This window comes from Varroa jacobsoni, unplaced genomic scaffold (genome assembly GCF_002532875.2).
Source record: "Varroa jacobsoni isolate VJ856 unplaced genomic scaffold, vjacob_1.0 scaffold_7, whole genome shotgun sequence".
NCBI classification, from domain to species: domain Eukaryota; kingdom Metazoa; phylum Arthropoda; class Arachnida; order Mesostigmata; family Varroidae; genus Varroa; species Varroa jacobsoni.
The window spans coordinates 256,359-277,699 of NW_019212909.1; the positions used below are offsets into that span (position 1 = coordinate 256,359).

The 21,341-nt window shown below is 43.8% G+C and overlaps 1 protein-coding gene across 3 annotated transcripts; it reads left to right on the forward strand.

The window, feature by feature from the left end:
* Window positions 1-1,907: 1,907 nt before the first annotated feature.
* On the forward strand, window positions 1,908-20,933 carry LOC111260570 (uncharacterized). Of its 3 annotated transcripts, none has more exons than XM_022833623.2 (8): window positions 1,908-2,300; window positions 4,504-7,801; window positions 13,332-13,532; window positions 14,165-14,492; window positions 15,586-15,925; window positions 16,228-17,878; window positions 18,211-19,061; window positions 19,629-20,933. In XM_022833623.2, the coding sequence occupies exons 2-8, from the start codon at window positions 7,740-7,742 to the stop codon at window positions 19,634-19,636; spliced, it is 3,441 nt and encodes a 1,146-aa protein (XP_022689358.1). In that variant the 5' UTR covers window positions 1,908-2,300; window positions 4,504-7,739; the 3' UTR covers window positions 19,637-20,933. The 3 variants fall into 3 exon arrangements, with proteins under 3 accessions (XP_022689358.1, XP_022689206.1, XP_022689284.1); XM_022833471.2 differs by having other exon boundaries at window positions 19,790-20,933; XM_022833549.2 differs by lacking the exon at window positions 4,504-7,801 and having other exon boundaries at window positions 1,909-2,300; window positions 19,790-20,933.
* Window positions 20,934-21,341: the final 408 nt, after the last annotated feature.

The window sequence follows — 21,341 nt, forward strand, 5'->3', positions numbered from 1 at the left end:
ATAATGATGTGACAGTACTCAGTAAATTTTTCCTAACGGCTTCATGAGACTCCGAAATGTACTTTTTTTTCGCCAAAAAACGGAAACCAATGACTAAGTGGTTTAAGTGGAAATGTATGATTACGCAAGAAGTACTGTATCAGTGAAAATAGATACATTTTAGACTAGTTAATTTAAAAAAGTCAGTTGTAGTAATTAGGAGCTTTAAATCATCATACCTAATTTTCCTACCTTTAAATATGAAGAAATCTAGACGTGTCGACGTAAAGTCAATATTCGGCTTTTCCTCTTCGCACCGTTGAAACGCCAACAATTGCTGAAGGCAGACGTCAGTTATGACGAATAGCGAAGTAGCATTTGCCTCGCGCAATCCAAATCTTCGTCAGATTTGTGAGTTGCCAAGTTTTTGGCCGATCAATTGATCAAAAAGTGCTCGATAGCGGGAACAGTCACTAAGTAAGTAAATGATTTTGCATATTTCATATCTTATATGTCTTGTGCCTTAATTTGTAGGTGTTGATGCCAAAAGATGTGATAACCCTCGAAATAGGCCATCGTAAAAGTTGGGGCACTAAAATAGGAACAGGTTACGATGGCCTAGGCGGACATCATCGATATATTCAGAAAGAACCACAAGGTCCTTTTCTGATTATAAAGACTCGCTTCGATGTGCTCCTTTAATTTGGTTTTACCTATTTTGTTTGATGACATACTGTAGTCATTCTGTCGAGAAGTTGCATACACTTACAGTCAAGATAGTTTTGCATAATCTTGCATTGGTGGTGCCGTAGGATGAGTGCTAGTAATCAACGAACTTGCAACTGAACATGCATCGAACCTAAACATGCAGATAAACTTCAATATAGTTATTCCTTCCTAATATATATATATATATATATGAACATTTACACAGACACCAAACGTTCAAATATGAACGTCTTAACAGGAACTAATGCTTTGCAGTGATGATCATAAAGCGCTAGTCCCTTAGGGACAACATGGTAAGTTTTTGATTTGCAGAGAAGATAGAGAAAAATTACAAAGACTTCTTTAGAGAAACTCCAACAAAGAGCAAAATACTGTAATCAAAATAAGAGTTCCACCTCATCTTTGTCACTGATTATTTTTTTCCTATATATTAACTTACGTTTCAGTAAGAAGTTTAACTAAACAAACATTCTACACTCATGTTATGTAATGACATTATCTAAGAGTAATTAACTCTTATGCAGACCTGGCAACCGAAGTGGTATCGGCAAAATAATGACCAATTTTTTTTCTGTGAAAAAGCAAGTGACAGGTCAAAAGCTTGGCATTATTAAATAAATTAGTATTTAATCTTTCTTCAAAAATAGTCTTTATATCGATACTATGTCGTCCCAGAAGACCACTCCTTGCTGATTTCGCCTCTTATTTTCATCATATTAATAGCTTATTGCAACCTGAAGCTGCCCTGGGTAGGTGGGCCTTTCGAGGATCTATAAAAAAACAAAGGCAAGTTTAACTACTTTAAAAGCGCGTTCTTTTTTTAGACACTAAATTAACATTCTGTCACCGGCTGTATACGTCCTTAGATGTTCAACGCAATCCGTACACCGACATAACATTCTTCTCAAACTCCCTGCAAAATGTCTTTGTCTGGCCTAGTTTTTACATGACATAGTTACGTTTGAGAGGCAATGATCCGCACTTGTGATCTGGATATTAAAGTTGGACATGTCGTGGTATTTACCTTATTCTGTTAAATCTAATCTGCTAAACGCTGTAGCTCTAGTGGTTTACACTTTTTCGTTGCCCTATACGAAACGCATCATCGCGCACTTGGGTCTTGTGACATTTGAGCTCACTGATTGTTCTTCAACGTGCAATCGTGCATCCCAAACGTGCGAACAGTCAATGCTGCGACGTGCCAAACGTTCGCGCGTCAGTGCACCAGACAACTCTTGTCGCTCCTCTTTGCAAAAGCGACAGCTGCTTAAAAAAAGTGATGTAGTAAAAGATGTATCAGGATATTGCTCAGCGAGCATGTGTCCATGTAAAAATCTGTTTTGTTAGACACAAGGATTTAGTTATTTGCGGTTAGCCTCATACAAAGGTGCACAGGCTGAAGTGAGTTGAGCTTCGAAAAACGTGCTAGCAGTTGGTGATGATCATCGTGATTATTTCTGTAGCATAAAATACGTTTAAAGGTGCGGCAGGGACAGTAATTGTTATGTTCGATTTTCACGGTAAACGGACCGACCTGACTTCTGCCTAGTCATGCACGCTAGAGCTCCCGGATCAACCTCTCATCGGGCGAGGTAAGCTAAATTACAGATCACGCAGAATTGGTCTGCATGTGCCAGCTTCATCGTCAATGCCATCGTCATCATCATCAGCGTCGTTGTCGTTGTCGTCCTCGTCGTCGTTGTTGTCATGCTTGCTTCAAATGATTAAATTAGTACTACGTACTTTGCCTATCCCACGTCTCCTCTAATGATTAAACGGAGATCGATTCTACTAATAGAAAGGTCATCGTTTTGTCGAATTAAGAAGGCGTTTTGTTAATTAATATAGAGAAACTATGACATATATAAGGTTCATTGAAGCGTCACCTTGATGATCCAAATATATGGCTACCTAATTATTTCTGTCTCGTTGTCATTTACAGAGATTAGATGATGTTGGTAAACGCTATAAGGATGTTGTGATAGGGACATGATGTTGACTCAGATCGTCAACAAGTAAAGTGAACGAACGGCAGAGAAATGCGCCAAAAACAATACACTACAACCTGTTCCTTATACACTACAAGGTGTTACTTTCTTACCGCAACCTTTTATACCAAAATTGTTTACTTTGTTTACAAGCCTAGCTTCTAAGTAAATTTTTAATCATTTCTCTCATAAATCGTTTCATCGGGTTGAATTTGTTGGATCTCGCGATAGAAGGAACTCAAGACTGACGAACATACGCGGCAAGGTAAAACGTGTCTTGTCTGATGAAAACGCTAGGCGGCAAAGGAATATCAGATGCAAGCGTATCTGACATCTTGAAGGAAGAACAAATGTTCAAATGATCTTATATTGTTAAATACGGCTCTGTACGCCTAATATTCGGCATCTTCCTTTTGACTAGAGGCTGAATATAAATACCCTTAACGGTGATTAGCGCTGAAATTGCTTTCTAATTGCTAACAAAAGAGAAGATATAACAAATTAAACATTAGAAGACATAGATTTTATTGCGTTGTGTTGCATTATCATACCATGTCAGTGCCGATTTAGTCGGTGCGAGCGATTAAATCAACCTTAGAGGATTGCACGCTTACCGGCTAGTAGGAATCTCAGCAAGAGTTCAACTTACCACAAATCTGCAGCTTAGCCTTTTCCTCGTAGCTATTTGATGAGGTGAAGGATACAAGCCACTTATCGGTACGTGTTTACTATTATTAGTAAAGAGTAACATCACGTTTAGACTAACGGCTCCAAGTGCACTTTGTCTGTGCAAAATGTCACAGAAAAGATAATACGAGCAGGATTCTTCTAAACTGCCAATTAAAGCCAGAACAGATCCGTCTGTATAGCTGCAATAAACTAGTGATAGCATTAGTCGACCAGACTGCATCCTAGATTTTTCACTATTCAACGCCAGGGGACTACCCTAGATATATAGGAAACTTGACTATTTTATAAAATTATAGTTTAATTTTAGCTAAACGTCCCAGTAATTACATGCGTGCGGAGATCAGTTTATAAACGCATTTCTGATCGATTTTTAGAACAACGCAGTGATTCATGGTGCTTTCCCAAAGACAGATTCTTATTTTGTCAGTTTTCACTTTGCAACTCTTTCCCACCCAATATAAAAATATGTTATCTCAAAATGTTATTTGAACGCTCTTTATCCTATCCTCCGTCGTTTTGCGCTGATAATTGAATTTAAAACATTTTTCCTTATGATTTTTGATCTTGTCTCTCTCCCAGTGGTTTGTCGAGCCGTCTGGGGACGCCAAATCGGGATTATGGCACCCGTCTGTAACTGCGGCGCAGTCTCTTCCCCCTTTTCTGTTTTATCTCACTCAATTTCTATCATGTTTCGATTCATAATCCCTCCCCCCGTATGTCCAGCTCAATATCACCTGCTTCAAAAGCGCTATTCGCAGCTCATATGCTCCTCTAGACATTCATACGATCCTTTGCCCTCCCTAAATTGCGGTGCTGACGGCACACGCGTGGTTCAGTTTAGCCGCTACAGCAATAGCGGCTACAGTTGTATACAACGTCATGCATATATGTGTAAAATAGCGTGTACCTGCAGGCAGCGAAGGCGGGCTTTCAACTGTAACATATTCGAATTTGTCGTGTGCCCGCTGTCTCCTTTCTGCCTGCCCTAAATCACATTCGTATTCTGGCGCGCTCCACGTGCTGTGAGGTTTGTTGGCTTTCTGCTATCTGTTGGCCATAACCGTCTGTCTGTCTGTGTGACTCCGTGCTCGTGGTCTATGTCTGTGTTTGCTTTCAGTTTTGTCGCGGAGCCGCGATCTGTCGCTGTCGTGAACTGTCGCAGTGTCCGTGCGCTGTTGGCAGCGGCCACAGCAGTAATCGATGGAATCAGGCTGGGGGCTACGAGCAACACAGCAGAACTAGCGGCAGCTTGCAGCCAGTACAGAGATCAGAAAATAGAACGAAATCAACAGACGGACCGTACATAATTACAGACTTTCGCATACGCTCCTTACGCATCAAGTCTCCATGGTGTTGTTGTTGTTGCGGCGGCCGTCGTGGCCAGTGGTCGTCTCTATATACAACTCACAACATTGACACAGACGCGCACTCACAGACTGCGGTCGATCTGTCGCCTGCTAGGCAGCTAAAATCAGCAGTGTTCGTTCATAGGGAGCTGTTTGACTACAACAGGAGTCGTAGCAGCAGCTGCAGCGGGAGTAGGAGCATACGCGACGAACAGAGGGATACGACGACAACGGCCAGATTGGAAGGAACGGAGGGGTGCGCCACCACCACCACCACCACAGCCGCCGCCGCCGCAGCAGCAGTAAAAGACAGCCGCCAACGAGCGATAATAGGTGTCAACGAGGAAGAAGTTAACAGCAGCAGCCAAGTTGCTGGTGCCCGTCTCGTCGCCGCCGCCGCCGCCGCCGCCGTCGTCGTCGTCGTCGTCATCGTCATCGTCGTCGTCATCGTCGTCGTCGTCGCTAGGAGTGTGTGAGTGTACATCAAGACCAGCAGCAGCCACTGCAAATATATCGTCGCAGTGTAAAGAAGGAAGGAAGGAGTTGTGCTGCTTGCTTAGCCCGTTCGTTTGTTACTATGTTGGTGGTCGATTAGTAGAGCTGATTCTTGCTCTCTCGTCGTGGGCCGCTGCTGTCGACCACCGCCACTACTGTTATCGCTAGTAGTGTGCTGCTAGTATTCGTGTTGCTGTCTCACTCGCATTCGATTCCAGCAACGGGAGCAGCTGCAGCGCTTGCTAATTGGCGTGTGCTTGTTTGCCCACCCTGCCAACAACGACCTGTGTGTGCGTGTAGCAGCGGTCGCCTGAGCTGCACCAGCGGGAGCTACAGCAGCCGAGGAACGACGCCAGCGGCAGCCACAAAAGTCGCCGCACAGAGTGCAAATACACAAACTGATTGGAGACAGCAGTCAATCGAGGCTCGAGACTCACGGACGAAACGCTGCAGGCACGCACGCAGGGAGGCCAGCCAAGGCGAGGCTAGCAGCACCAGACCACGGGAGCGAGTAGTGAGTGCTCCGGGGGGTTGTGTTTCGTTGCAGATCGATTGGTGTTTCTGTGCTCAGGGGCCACGCAAGTGTGTGCTGCTGCCACTTACCGCTACCGTCGCCGTTTGCTGGGTTTACGTGTGCGTGCGTGCGTGCGTGTGTGAGTGTGTGTGTGTGTGACTCCGCATCGACGGCTGTCGTACGAGTGAGCCCACTATTACTCGCGAGTACAGAAAAAGGCTCACCAACAGTATCGCCACAACAACAATTGATAATATCATCGATGGTGAAAACATTAGTTCACCAGTAGGGATACTGACAAGTGCGCTAGCAGTAGCAATAGCAGCACCTACATCCATCCACCAGCGACGTTCGTGTTTTCGACTTCTCGAACGCCGTGTATCAGCAGTCGCAGCAGCACCGGCACAGATAGACAAATAGACGTACAAACGCTGCGTAACGAAGCTGAGGGTCCGTCGTTGTTCACTCGAACAACAGCAGCAGCAGTAGCCATAGTAGCTTCAGAAAAAGATGCAAAAGTAGCCGCAACAGCACAAGCAGGGGTCGTCCGCGTAAAATGGGGAGATATTAGCCATTCAATCGGCTGTTATTGTTGCTATCGTCGTCGTCGTCGTCGTCGTCGTCGTCGACGTCGACAATCGTCGGTGAGCGGATCGTCAGTTGCGCATAACAACGATTACCATCACTATCAGCAGCCAGTGAAATAACTGGGCGGGTTAACTGGCAAACAAAAGGAGTTTGCGTGTATGCGTGAGTCAGTACACGCGTGTCCTATGCGTATGTCCAGTTGTGGTGAAAACAGTAAAAACGAATTGAGATAGGTGTCTAGAAAATCAGCGGAGGGAACAACGTAACACGGCAACCTCGGCCGAAGACCGCTCTCGTGAAAGTAACGTAATCGTAATGAAAATTTTATAGTAACAGTTGTTGTTTATCGTTGCGGAATCGTTTACTAGTGTAGTCGAAGTTTTCTGCAGTGAAGTGCGCTGACGGTGCAAACTGTGACGCGGACAGTTTGGTAGCTGAAGAATACTGTAGCCTAGTGTACAGGCCAGTATTTCTGCTGAGAGAATCATCTGCCAACAGCGTGGCTGTGGCAGCACCACTAGTCACAATAACGATAACAACAACAGCAGCAAAGGCCACCATCGTGCTCGTCTGTTATCGCCGTGCTACCAGCCCTTATCGTTTACCATTATTATTATTACTACTACTAAAACGCCCCGTTCTAGAAGGTCGGGTTCACCCCCACTCGTCCGCATAGCGAGCTGCTGCTGCTGCTGCTGCTGCTGCTGCTTTTCCAGACAGTGGTGTTTTTCTTTACGACGAATCAGTGTGCGTGTTGTTACACACAGCTGCTCCATACCTAGTCAATAATCTTCGTATGGTGCAGTGGCCAGTGAGTTTTTGTGCCGTCAATAGCACGGCCACTGGCATAGCGCAGCAACAGCGTGTAATTCCAGCGTCCTGATTCCGTGCTGACCGTCAAATCATCAGCATGTTTGTGGTTGGATAGTAGTATAGTGAGTATTAGCTGTGCGCCTCTCGTCCTATCTACGCGACAGCATTATTATTACTTTTGGTCCTTCGAGCTATTCGAGAAGGAAGTAACACGGGAGTGGATAAGGATACATACAGGAATACTGAACTAGACATAGCGACGACAGAAAATCGAGTGTGGAGCAGACTTGGACAGCTTAGAAAGGAGCAAGAGTATGAAGTTGTATTCGAGAATTGCCTCTGACGTTCAGAAAAACAGTCAGTAGCAATAGTACATATAAGTGTCGTTCTCACTACTAATCGTTGATTAGAGTTGGCGGAAGTAGACGGTACGTGTTGGTGGTGCTGCTGCTCTTTATTCAGCCACCCTGTTCGGATTGGCCGGAAGGCTCTATCCACAACAACGAACGCAGTATAATAGCACTAACAGATTAGTCCGACAGCAACTGTAGCAGAAGCAATCAGTGAGGAAATCCACCGGAGCGATTTGATGTCGCCATGAACCAACAGGCGACAGACAAGAAAAGGAACGTCAAGAGCAACGGGACCGCCGGCCCGAGGTATGGAGACGCACATACTTTCTCGCACATGCTCAAACGAACGCATACAGGCACAGACATGACAGACGTGCAAAACGTAAGGCCACTACTGTGACAGCATCTTACTATTGCTTGTTAGTTTATTAATAGTCATCATTCATTAGATGGCAGCATCGGAGACAGATCGGTTTTTCAAAAGATATCGGCATCAATACCCTTGATAACGAATGCCTATTCGTAATGGGTGAACATCGCGTGCGACTATTCAGGGTTTCAAACTTCTGACGACGTCTAATCGACCACTCCATCTTTCATCAGAATCCTTATAGGGAGACTTGGAATTCTGAGCGCTCACATTTTAATGTCTGTATTGTTCCCCTTTACTTCTTTTTGTCATTGTGACTGAACTTCTGTGGAGACGTACCTCGTTTTCGAATAGCATTGTGCGACGACTCTTTAGGTTAAAAAGGCATACTTTCACTTACAACGCCATGGACATAATGATACATGGCATGAGCATCTATTATCTAGCACGTAAAAAAATCCCGCAAATTCTAAATGCTGATGCAATCAGTATGGTACTAAAGTTATCGTCGTATCAATCAAACATTTGCTCAGAGAATACTATTTTAGAACTGAATCTAGAAAGACGACTGGTAAACATATTTCTCGGTTTACTGCATGGATATCTTATATGCAAATGATTAACGAGAAAGTAACAGATTAAACTTGGTAGTGTTAGATTGCCCTATTATTAAATGCATACCATGTGCCGTTAGTCATCCGTGGAGGTCAACTCGTGGACCTCGCTTTGCACGCGCTTTGCTCGTTAGACTACTTCATCTATGTGATAACGACCACGAAATGGAACAAGGAAGAAATGCCTATTTAAAAAATATATCCAAATAATCGATAAAGAAGTGCCGTCTAAGAAGGAAATTCTCTGAACTTACAAGCACATCATGTAAGCAGGACGAACCACAAGATGGACGCAGTACGTATATACACATATATAGAAGGAGAGAACAGAGATTGAGATCGAGAAAATAGTCAGGTGGCGTATAATTCATAATAGCATAGCGTCTCTAAGACGTACTTGAACTTCTAATTATTTTTTATGCCGACGTGATGACGTATTGGAACATCGCCACCTGTGATGCCAGAGTCTAGTGTGATAGGAACCTTTGGCTAGAAGAGAACTCTTACTTCCACCTTAGCTTTGTATTGTTGGTAAATGTACTCACATGAACCCATTTGTTCATTCATGCGAGAGTAAAGGGAGCAATATGGTGGACGCATGCATTTACTGACAGATGCTTTTGTTGTTAGAAAATACAGTACCGTCAATGTTACAGTCTATCCCAAAGAAATAAAGGAAAAGCTTAAGGTTTAGAATCTCGGGATCGCCACTATATGACGCCCTATAATACGAAACACAACAACTACTTCTACATCAAACATGAGACAAGCTACCGCGTTTGGCCGTGTTCCCTGTCAACACTGGCTATACAGGTTCTCAAGACGCGTTTCTCTAAAGCATGAAAGTAAGTTTTTCCAGGCACGGGGTCTTCTGAAAGTGATATATTTTAGGTTTTCTGTAGCTATTTAACGGGCTGCACAATTTAAATATTTTTAATCGATGGAATATAGAACAATGATATTTTGATTTACGTTAGATACACGACCGTTTGTAGTCTGACTAGCTCTTTAGGCTCTTCTCAACAGCTGTGTGCTTGCGACTTGCATTACCATAGATGACCTCATTACTTGAGACTATCGATGGTGGGATGCGGTACGCCATCTCTGAACCTCTTTGAGGCATGCCAGCAATCGAAGTAATGTGGACCCGAGTCTGGAGAATGTGACGGCTTAAGTCATTGCTGGTTTCTTTCACATCAGTTCCTGGCCGTGGTGGAAGCCACGCGATGAAGTCGTGAATTGTCGTCGAGTAATCATGCTATATCTTGTCGGTTGCTGCAACACACATCCATGAGGTTCTTTGGAAATTCTGATCTCCGGCAGCATTAAGCGTTCCCTTTCGAGTCATATCTTGTACGAACGGATGTCTTTGATACCCTATGTGGGTATGCTTATAACGCAATCCGTTCGACGCTGCCAGTGAAACGCCTTTTTCTTCCGTTCGGTGTCATCCTCTTGTCTGATCCTTTGGTGGTGGCAGCGCAGAGTGACTCATATTTTGTTTATAGCGACGGCGTTCACACCTTAGCATTAATTTTCTGTAGAGTACGCCGCAAATTTTTTCATTTGTCCTAAACCCAGTTCAAGAAATTTGGTTTTTTTCTGCGTCTTCAATATTTTCGTTACAATATCATAACATATGTTTCGAAAAAGTTGAGCCGACATTGTCGATGTTCTGTTCTGCTCAAAGCCTCTATGGTGTTAGCAACTCGGTTCTCCCGTTTGAGCTTTTGAAAACTAGTCACCTTTTGGTAGCCCACGATGTGCGAATTTCTATTTGTGACTATGGTAGTAACGAACTGTTTTGCTGAAGGTCTATTTGCCCACTTGTGCTCTTATGTTCGAGAAACATAGAATTAATTACTGGGTTTCGACTTTTAATACCTAAAGGTATCTTTAAAGGTGAAAAAAAGCTTAGAAGTAAACTTTTCATTGTAATCAAACTGAGTCAGAGTGTAGTCACAGATTACTGTAGACTTGGCACAATTATTTATAAAATTTTGTGCTTATGGGCTTGTGGTACTTAGGTTAAAAATTATTCAAATGTTTTGACCCGAGAAATAGCTTCGGGCAGCTTAATATATATTTGCCGATTTCAGTGATCTTGAAGGTGGTAAGTTAAATTTTAGTTTATATATTTCAGAATATTTGTTTTACCAACGTGCGTATTGCACACACTTGAAATACGCATGATTTGCCAGGGGTTTATTGCTTTAGGTTACAAAAATGCTTGGATTTACCTTTTAGGATAAATGTTTTACTTAATTATTTGTCGATTTATCTTCACGTTTTCAAATAACAGCCCAGGTTAACCTGAACCAATTTACTCCGCATTCTTTCCACTTAAGGAAGGACGCACTGCCGTTTTTAATTATAACTTAATAGTAAATGACGAAAAGCAGAGCTTAAATGTAGAATTTTTGTATATATTTGAGTATTTGGCAGTCTTTTTATTAGCAGGGGGACTACTTCCCAAAGCTGTATGAAAGCTGCAAATGGCAACTTGGCAAGATAAATTCAAAGCTTCAGGTTCTATTGAACAAAATGCCAGAATTTTGCAGCCCTTAACAGAATTGGCTGGTCTTACAGTGTGTTTTGCAGGGTTATACTTATGGCGAGTTTGTCAAAAATTGCAATTAAGTTCTGTAAACCATTGGTATACAAAAAACCAGTCAGGTATTTAATCTATTTTTGCGTATTAAAATGCTCTCTGAACGCTTTAATGATCTGTTGTAATCTGACCAATTTCGCAGAGCAAATTCAGTTAATACAATCTTTTATGAGATGATCTAACTATTCTTATTATTGGCAACGCTACGATCGAATTCTATTCGCCATATATTATAATATTTTTATTGGCACGCCTCAATGGCTTGTCCAGAATTTTTTTTTAACAAAACATGCTTTATAAAACTTTTTTTTTAATAAGGTTCAGAGATCTTCGCTATTTTTAATAAACTACATTTGTTAATATTGTTAGTCGAGTTTTTTAATTTTCTCGCGTTATATCAAACGGGTAGTGAATATGCACCATAAATTACGGCAACAGCAACAATTTAAATTGCAAGACGAATTTTAGTACCGTCAGACTGTCCTTCAGAAGGTTAAAGCGAGCCGGATATCTATTTCTTAAAGGCACTGACAATTAATCAAGCGATATCTGGCATACGTATCAAAATATTTTATTGTTTTAAAGATTAAATATTCTCATTCAAGAACCAAATGAAATGACAGATGTGCTTTTATCAGGAAGAGGTCAAGCCAGTACGGACGGTCTGAAATGGCAATCTCTCTTTTTTGAAATGGGAATTAGCCCCTCTATAGGGAGACATCTCATTTCTCAATAGACAGTAGAAATCGCTTGTCAATCGGAATTAGCACCATTCAGATACTAATTACTTTCAACCTAGAACTGTGTAAGCTGGTCTCTGGCTGATGTATATTTATAAGGTTAGATTCATCAATGCGGTAGCAATGGCTTCGGAGACACTTGAAGGCTTTTCGTTGCGATGCCGTTGTCGAGCTTATATAGATATTTCAAAATCTAAAATAAACACAAAGTGTATATATGTATGAATAAATAAATTTCGTGCCGATCCTTCGAAATGACCTTGAAAGCGGCACTGGACATTCTTATAACTTTTGGTAAGTTAGCTCGGCCCGATGAGAAAACTCTATGATGTTCTCACACCTGAGTAACTTTTTCATGCTTAAAAATTCGAAAAATTATCCCAATCACGTGCCCTACGATTCGCGCCACTACACCAGCCGCTCTTAGCGATTTAAGTGGCGACTTGTTGCTTTTGGGCGCATTCATGGTCTGAAAAAGGACGCGCCACACGGCATCGCGTAATTGCAAGCCCGTGCGTTACAGCGTCTGCTATTTCGTTCTAAAGGTCTTAGTATATGGGGGGTGCAATGGTAGCATGTTTGTTTACTAAACATAGGGACAGACGATGAGGTGGCGGTCTAGGTCTGAAACAGTGCCTGACAGCATCATAGGGTAAAAGTTGAAACATTTATTCAATTTGAGACCGGCAGTAGACGAACTTCTCTTTTTCTTGGGAGGAGCTAGCTCCCTGGGAAGGATTTTAGATGGCACTAAATTGGTTGCGAACCTCAAAAGATTCACCTGCGCAAGTGTCAAAGGTTGTTCCGTATAGCCACATTGCTAGCAACAGAGACAAAGCGGCAACTCCCATGCGATACCGACCGATCGGGTTAGACTATTATATAGTCTAACCCGATTTTCGCAGACTCAGTGTGATGAGACCAACCTGTTATTTCATGCCAGTATAGAACATAATGAAACATTGTTTCAAACAAGGTAAACAGGAAGGTGTGTGCGAGTCAAAGGCAAAATACAACTTCACGTGACAGGTTGAAAAGACTGCATTTTGATAGGATCGTGTTACTTCTGATACTCAGCACAAGAAATGCTAAAAAAAAGATAGAGTGAGACGGCAGAGCTGATGTATTCATGTTTCATTTTTCCGACGCGAGCAATCGATTTCCAGGTAATACGAATATTTACACTTTGCAAATGTCACTCTATATTTGTTTCTGCTCAACTCAATGGAGGAAGCACGCATTTAGCAAAGCACAAAGCGCACGAAGGAGAAAAAAATCTGAGCCGTGGATAATAGTTACCCAATAGATTATTACACTGAAAATTTCTTTGAAACCCAAATAAGTCAAAGATATTTATTGCGGTGAAATGAAATCCAGATTTATCCGATAATATCTAATTGTATTCTATAGGACTACAAAAATATGTTCTTTTTTTTTGTTTTTAATTTGTGGTATTTTTTTCTTTTTGTCTGCCTCTTTTTTGGCCATATCAAACGAATAGGAACCAACGAAGCGGTGGGAAAAATGCCAGCTCGGATCGAACGCCGGTAGTAGACAAAGGACTCTCGACAGCAACGAACTCGGTCCAACCTTCTTTTCTGGGCCCTCGCAGTATTAGCGCCACGACGGGATCTTCTAATAGCATTATCTCAAACAACAATAATAACAACAACGCTGCCGCTGCCGCTATCAGTAATCTAAAGTAAGAAAATCACAATTAAATGCAGAATTCGAGCGTATCCTTTATTAACGAAGATGTACTATTGAACAACCTGGTAAAAATAATTTCGCTTGATTATAATACTCCTATTTATCTTTCTGTTACTCGGCGTGTAAAGCATGAACTCATGTTTGTTTTATCAAAATCTCTAATATTTTTCACATGACGCGAAATTTTCGATTCGAGGGGCATGGTAGGAACAACGTTTAAGCTCTGAGGAAAATTCGTTTTAAAGTACGGCCGAGATACGGCTATAATATTACAATCTTCTGGATGGTTGTAGTGATGTATTTCATAATTGTTTTGTGATAATATTAATATATTTGGATAATATATAATAGTTAATTGCGAAATTTTTTTTAACAATTTTCACAATAATTGTGACTATTGCTTGGATGAATATAAAAAAAGATCAGCAGAGCCATAATGATTAGTAATGTGCTGTTTGTATTATACCTCAGTTCGAAAACCGTTAGTATCGTTATTTTATAATGGCATCAACCTTTATCCCAGCCGAGATCCATAAGATGCCACCTCGCCTGCGTTGTTTTCATCGTATAATTCGTAGAATTGTATGGTTTGTGTTTGTCAATGTTCGACGATTGCTACAACAGTAACAGCACGAGCAGCAACGACGCGAGTGGCGGCAGTGGTGGAACGAGCGCCACTCGAAATTTAGAGGCCGGCGGCGCTAGCATCGGCCGCGATCGAGGCGATGGGCCTGCCTCTGGAACGACTCAACAACAAACAGCTTCATCAACAGCAACAACAGCAGCGGGATCTGCAACTTTGGGTGGTTCGAGCATCGTTTCGGCGAACAGCGTTGGACCTGGCTCTCCAAGGGACGGCGTTTTTGTCGCACCAGGACTAGCAGGACTCGCGCAGGGACCCGACGGAGTTTATAACAATGCCCGATTTATGCATGCCGTTGCCGCACTCGTGGTTCGTACAATGAACGAATGTCAACTAATCATGTATATATATATATATAATGTGTCAGTCTGTCGTCGAAATTTCAATGCAGTTTTAAACGCCAATGAACAACGGTGAAAAGCTTGCCGTTATTTTGCACACAATGTCTAGTACAAGTATGCGATCATTTTCTTAACTGTTAAGCAAAACTGTTTATTTGTTGCTGCATAACCTTGACACGTACACGTATTTAAAACGCGGGTGAGAAACGTGTATTCGTTTGTACCGTATTGGGAACGGTGCACTAACTGTGACGCTTGTTGTCGTCGTCCAAGAAGAAACCCTGTTAGCACTCACGCTGTGCGAAGGGGCGTGAATCAGCGTGAGTCATTTGGTTCATCCTTTTGTCGACCTTCACCCTTCTTGTCGGCCCACTCGTTCTGAAATCAGTATTTACAACAGCCTGAGTGATATATTGAAAAGATTCTGGCGCTCTAAGGGGCAAGGGGTTAGTTGCAGTGGAGAGGTAAATACATAAGGAGGACATCCATTTGGACTCTGAACGTTTGGAGAGCGTCACTGATTACGAGTGCTGTTTTTATTAATTAGCTGTGATTGATGGGTTTGATACAGCCGGGTTTTAAACTCTGCAACTCGGTTGAGACCGGCACCTTGGAAGCAACACGAAATGTGCTTTTGTTTTGATGTCAGTCAACGGTTTTGATCTATTATCATAGGCACGTGCTTGTCTTAGCGAGAACACGACCCGGTTGTGCAGTGTTAAGGATTAAGGTAGATCTCCGTTATAGATCAATTCATTTACCGTGCTTCCGTGAATAATTGCATCATCTGGCCAAATATTGATTTGGGCTTACCAGCTATAGAAGACGTCGTACTCGTAGAGTCATTCACTGATTTCTCATCATGTCGGTTTTATTTTAGAAAGCGACAAATTCCGAGCAATGAAACACTGTTCTTCGAGTTCATTGGTTAAGTGAAGCTTACTTTCGGCTTACAGAGAGCTACTTGCGGTTACCATTATCATTACTGCTTATACTGAGCAGCCAAAATAGCAGTTGTATGTATTGTCAAAATCTCTGTATTGTATTGTATTGTGTTGCAGGGTCACACAGTCGAAGTTCGCGTAAGAGGCGAGAAAGAAATTTATGAGGGGTTATTCTACACGTTATCGCCGGAGTTACAAATTGTCCTCGATGGGGTTCTTATAGATTCACCCGATAGGGAACGAAGTAGTCCCGACGGGCGTGGAGGTTTGCCATTAGATTCAGCAGCAGCAGCCGCACAGTCTGCTCCGGGACATCTCGCTGGTCTCGTCCGGAACATGGAACGGCTGAAAAATGCTGACCCCTCTCACCAGCCGCTCCAAGAAACTATGGTTTTTAGTCTACAGGACGTGATTAGCGTGACAGCGTATAATATCGACATGGACTACGCCACCAAAGGTAGGAGGATCCGTACTCGCATGGACCTACGTATATATACACAGCATGTGTTTCACCTTTGACCTGTGTTGGAGAATCGAGTTGAACCTAGTACTGAAAACACTAATAGATTATAGAATCATAACCCGTCTCAAAAATCCAAATTTCAGAAGTACATAAAGGACTATACTGTAAGCAGTGAGACGGGTGCAGATTCTTCAAATTTATGCAAAGCAGGTCTGTTAATATAATGCTCATTCTAAGTAAAAACGAGTAACGTTGTTATATTAAAAGATTTTGCTTAACGAATCGAATGTTTGCAGATAACGCTTTTACAGACGCCGCGATCTCACGAGGGGCAAATGGGCGTCCGATTGAGAGGGACTTGCAGGCCTGGATGGATGATGAGCCCGAAGGTAAATCGGTTGAAGAAGGCCAACTAGAAGATATGTCAGCGGCAACAAGCTGGGACCCTGAGGAAATGTTCAAAACAAACAAAAGCAAATTCGGCGTCGAAACGACGTATCGGGAAAATCTTGAAGGTTACACGTATCAGTACGAGCAACGGAACGATGATCCGGAGTTCCAACGGCGCGAAGCAGAGGCAGTACGAATCGCAATGGAAATTGAGTCAAATGTGCAGCATAAGCGCAACAATGAGTTGGAAATAGGTTGCGACGGAGACGATGAGGAGTTGAAGTACTCAGCTGTTGTCAAGGAATCGAAAAACGACTCTCGAAGTTCGTATGTACATTCTGGTGGCAGACGCAACAAACAAGGCGCTCCCAATGCTAATGGCGGTCAGTCTAAGGGAGGTTCTCAACAGCGTGGCGGAACTTCACATCCCACGCATCATACGTCGGGAAATCCAAATACACGTGGTGGACACACCCGTTTATCACCGACAAATTCACCAGCTCCGCATGTCCCACTGCCAGTGCTCCATCCAACGCAAGTAGTTGTTGCGGCAGCAGGCGGTGGTCAGCCAAGGCCACCACAGCCTATTAAAGATGAAGGTCGTAGAGGAACAAATGAGCGATCCTCACCTGCTGCGCGAACGTCACCACCACCAAAAGTACAACCAACGCAGCAGCAACAGCAACAACAACAGCAACAGCAGGAGAAATTGCAAGACAAGCAACGAGAGGATAAAGGACCTCCGCCTGCTGGAGTGGGTCATAACGCGTTACTAACTCAGCCTCCAACGCAGCAGCAGCAACAGCGGTCGACGCCACCGCCCTCGTTACAGCAACAGCAGCAGCATGTGGCTGCATCGGCGCATGTTCTCCATGAAGGCAAACGAACGCCTCCTTTGGCTACCATTACTGCCACCCCGTGCATTCCTGCGACTAGCAGCCAACCTCCGCAGGCCGGCCAGCAACAACCTTTGCAGTCTGCAGGCCAGCAACCGATGGGTGGAGCATCGGCCACATCTCCGGCCGAAGCTGTGAAAGCTGATAGTGTCACGTCAAACCAACAACCTCCACAAACGCCCTCGCCTGCTCCCGCGTCCCAGTCTACGTCGGCAGTCTCGACCAGCACCGACGAGATCGTCAAGAAGAGCACACTTAACCCCAACGCTGCAGAGTTTGTCTTCAATCCGAAAACAACTCACGTGACGCAAACGACAGTAACGCACAGTAAACAGAGTACACCGCCTGCACAGGTGATGCACGCTGGTGGGCATCCGACACCCAATCGGCCCATTATGGTCCCGCAGCACCTAATCCTACCGGGCACACCCGTATTTTCAACGTTCCAGGCCCATTCACCAGGTCATGTACCACCGACGCATGGCCACGGTGGGGCTCACCAGCCTGGCGGAGCTGGAGCCCACCAAGGAGGACGGAATCATCAATATCGCGGAAATAAAGGTGGTAATAACCGACAAGCTGTGGATCAAACGACAATGCACGTCACGGGGGCGCCGCTTGTGACCGGAGGCCCACAGACGCATCAGCAGGTCGTTCTTGGGTGAGTTTACGCCATCATTTAATAACCGGCTTATTGAACTATATGCTACGAGCATATCTTTCTCTTCAGTTTTGTCGTGAGTCTTTCTAGTGCACGTTCATTTTACCATTTTACAGTGGCTTGTAACTATTGTTTTTGCGCTTCACGTACTGGTTTCACAAGCCCAATGGGGCCATTCAACAAGCCATTAGCAGTGAACCTGGACTCAATATTCGTTGAAGTATAGAGCCGTTCAGTATGGTTTCGAAGTAATAAAATCTAATGTATGTGGCTGATTGTCATTCATAACCGAGCCCAGATTAAGCACGTTCTACTGTTGTTTTTGGCTGCAGGTATCCACCTCCTCATTACGGGCCTGCACCGCCTGGAGGTGTTCCGCCGGTGACCGTGATGCAGCCTCAGATTGCTATGCAACACGGGCAGCAGGTTCAAGTACTAAATTACAACCAGATAGTCCAGACACGAGGTGTCATGTCCCCTCCCGCTGGTCCGGGCGTTGGCGGCGTAGGCTCCCCGTCTATGGTAGGACCTATCCACCAAGGAGAATATCCAGCGGCATTGCACATTGCTGGTCACCCGCAACAAGTGTTCCTGCGAGATCAACCTACGCAATTATTGTATCAGCAATTTGAGGGTGCACCAGGCCAGGCTCTCGCATTCGTTGTTCAACCTCAACCACCTGGTGGCGGGGGACAATCGGGTGCTCCTACACCTCCCACGGGTGGCGTAGGGGGTCCACATGGCGGACCTCACGGTCAGCAGCCGCTGTTGGCGTATCCTGGCCAGCCACAATGGGGACAGCCGATGCTACTAGCTATGAGCCCTATTAATCCATCGAGCGGAGCTCCTACGGGCACGCCGCCACCCCATCATGGGCCGCACATGAACATGGCGGTCATGCCGCCACTCGGTCCTCACAGTGGCCCCCATGGGCAACACGCTCCCACCCATGGACCGCCGTTTCCTCAAGCGGTCGTTCAGCCTGGGGTGCCGGTGCCTCCGAACGCAATGCCTGTGCAGCCTGGAGGATCCGTAGTGGGAGGGCCACCTTCGGCACCAGTTACCGGAGCTCCGACGGGCCAAAGCAATCAGCAGCAGCAGCCTCCAACTGGTGGCGCCCAGCAGGGTCCCCCGCCGCTTCCCGCCTCACAGCAGCCCCAACAGCCGCCACCACAGCCTCCAGGTAGCGTAGTTTACTTAATAAGTTATTCTTACGAACTCAATTAAATTATATTGTAAATTAAATTTGACAATCTCTAATGATGAGTGCTAAGTGGATTCTTGTTTAATTTTGCGGTGAACAGGTAGTAAGTAAAATAAGTAAGTGAAAATAAGTAGAAAAAATAAGTAGTTTCCTTTTGTATAATCTTCAATTGCTCAAATGGTGGCTGACGGGCTAAATCACGATTTCGATAAATATGTTGGGCAAAACATGCGTATCTACGAGTGATTTTAAATAGAACAGTAGATTCAATCTCAAAAAGACACGCTTATTTATGTCACTGCTCCGGAACTTATATGCTGCAACAAAGGCAATCAAGAATTCTTCTGTGGCCTCCTGATATATTTAATGTTTTTTTCGTTAGATAATCTATCCGCTATCCACAAGTGTACATTTAGCCTGTACTGAGCACGACTAGTGTAATTACAATGCAGTATACACAATATAGATTTATTTGCGTCCACAATGAAAGCAACATGATAACATGTCAGTAACGTCTGAATTTAATTCGCCTTGCTCTCATTGCAGGAGTGTGACCGCTTGATTCGTACTAATAGAACTAGTAATAATCGTAGTAGTAGTGCTGGTAGTTAAACAACAGGAGGGAATCTGATGATCAATGGTGGTGAGTAAGAGCTGTTCAATGCTGTTAGATACTAGCACTGATAATGAGATGGAGGCTGTTGCAGGCTATTCGCGGTTGGTGGGGCGGAGCGAGTCGGGGAACGGAACAAAACAACAGCAACAGCAGCAGCAGCAGCAGCAACAAAATCGCCAGCAGTCGCTAAACCAACAGCAATAGCGGCCGCCGCCGCCGCGGCATCGAAAAGTGGGTTATACCATAACAACCTAAATATCAGTGTGGGAAGAAGCAAGCAACGCTCTCAGTTCTGTCATCTACTTGAAAGGTGTCCTCAACATCCGCCTCCAAGTCGGATTCCGACCCAGCTGGGAGCCTCAGCAAGGCTGCCTCGATGTGACACGGTGTATACTTGAGCATATATATATATATATATATATATATATATATATATACCTAATCATCAGTAACAACAACAAGAAAACATCAAAAACATAGATTACATAGATTTTTAATAAGGAAGAAAAAAGACGAGATCACTTTCGTTTGATCTATAGTTTTTGGTGGTTTTTTTTTCCTACACAACACTGAGACATCCGAGACAAATGTACTGAAATGAAAGCACGAGATCCGCCTGAAGTTGAGAAAATGCACAGAAGTAAAGACTCCTTCGCTTGTGTGTTCGGGGCAACAGCTTTAATTGCTGTCGCGTGATGACAAGAAGTACAACATAATGGAAGCACGGGGGTTATTGCCTTAACCGAGGTAAGTGGATCTGTAATCAACAATCAAGTCATGTGTTGTAAGATGTTCACTGAGCATTCGAACCTAACCTATGAAAGAAAGTAAAAACGAGAAGACAAGACGCGATAAACAGTTTGATGATAGTTAAATCCATCTGTCAACACCCAGAAGGATCTCGTGTATACCCTCGACTCAATCCCGTGTACAATATGAACATAAAACAATAGAGGGCTGAATGAGGCAAAAATCGAGAACAGAGTCCCAATTGCGAACTCGAATTCATGGCTAAACCTAAGTGGAAATTACAAACTGAAAGTGGTTATTTAATTGTGATGACTGTAATGATAATTAGAATAGCATTAATCACGAAAATACGGATTCTAAGTATACATATATATATATATATGATGGTGATGCTTGGCAAAAGGTCACGCGAATGTGTTTCGGGTAATGCTTTGGTTTGTCCAGCCAGCTGGCCACAGCCTCTTTTTTTCATTTCTGGCGGATGACGAATATGCTAAGCGTCGCTGCCGTGAACACGTCAGCTGCGGCCCAAGGAGAAATTCCTGTTCTCCTTATGAATAGAACAAGGAGACAAACACGAATAGTTGTAATGCTGCTACTACTAGCAGAGGAGCCGGTGGCTGGGCAGTAAAAGCAGACGTGAGACGTAAGATTGATGAGGGTTTAAAGTAGTGATGCGGGTGAAAAGGAGATTGATCAAAAGAAGGCGAACGAATCATAGAATAGACGTGTTGAAGAGATTCGTTACGGGAGCCGGTTACGGTACCGATCAGTGTAACATGTGCTCATGTGTACTCCTATCACTATGTTATTATAGGCTACGTACACGAACATGAGCAGGCGAGGGAAATCAACGTTAACAGCCCGTAGGGACATCTTACCACATAAATGGA

Coding starts and splice junctions, on each gene's coding strand:
- LOC111260570 (XM_022833471.2), top strand. CDS start 7,740: ATGAACCAACAGGCGACAGACAAGAAAAGGAACGTCAAGAGCAACGGG. Junction 15,926..16,227: donor CATGGACTACGCCACCAAAG/GTAGGAGGATCC, acceptor GAATGTTTGCAG/ATAACGCTTTTACAGACGCC. Junction 19,062..19,789: donor GCCGCCACCACAGCCTCCAG/GTAGCGTAGTTT, acceptor AGGCTGTTGCAG/GCTATTCGCGGTTGGTGGGG.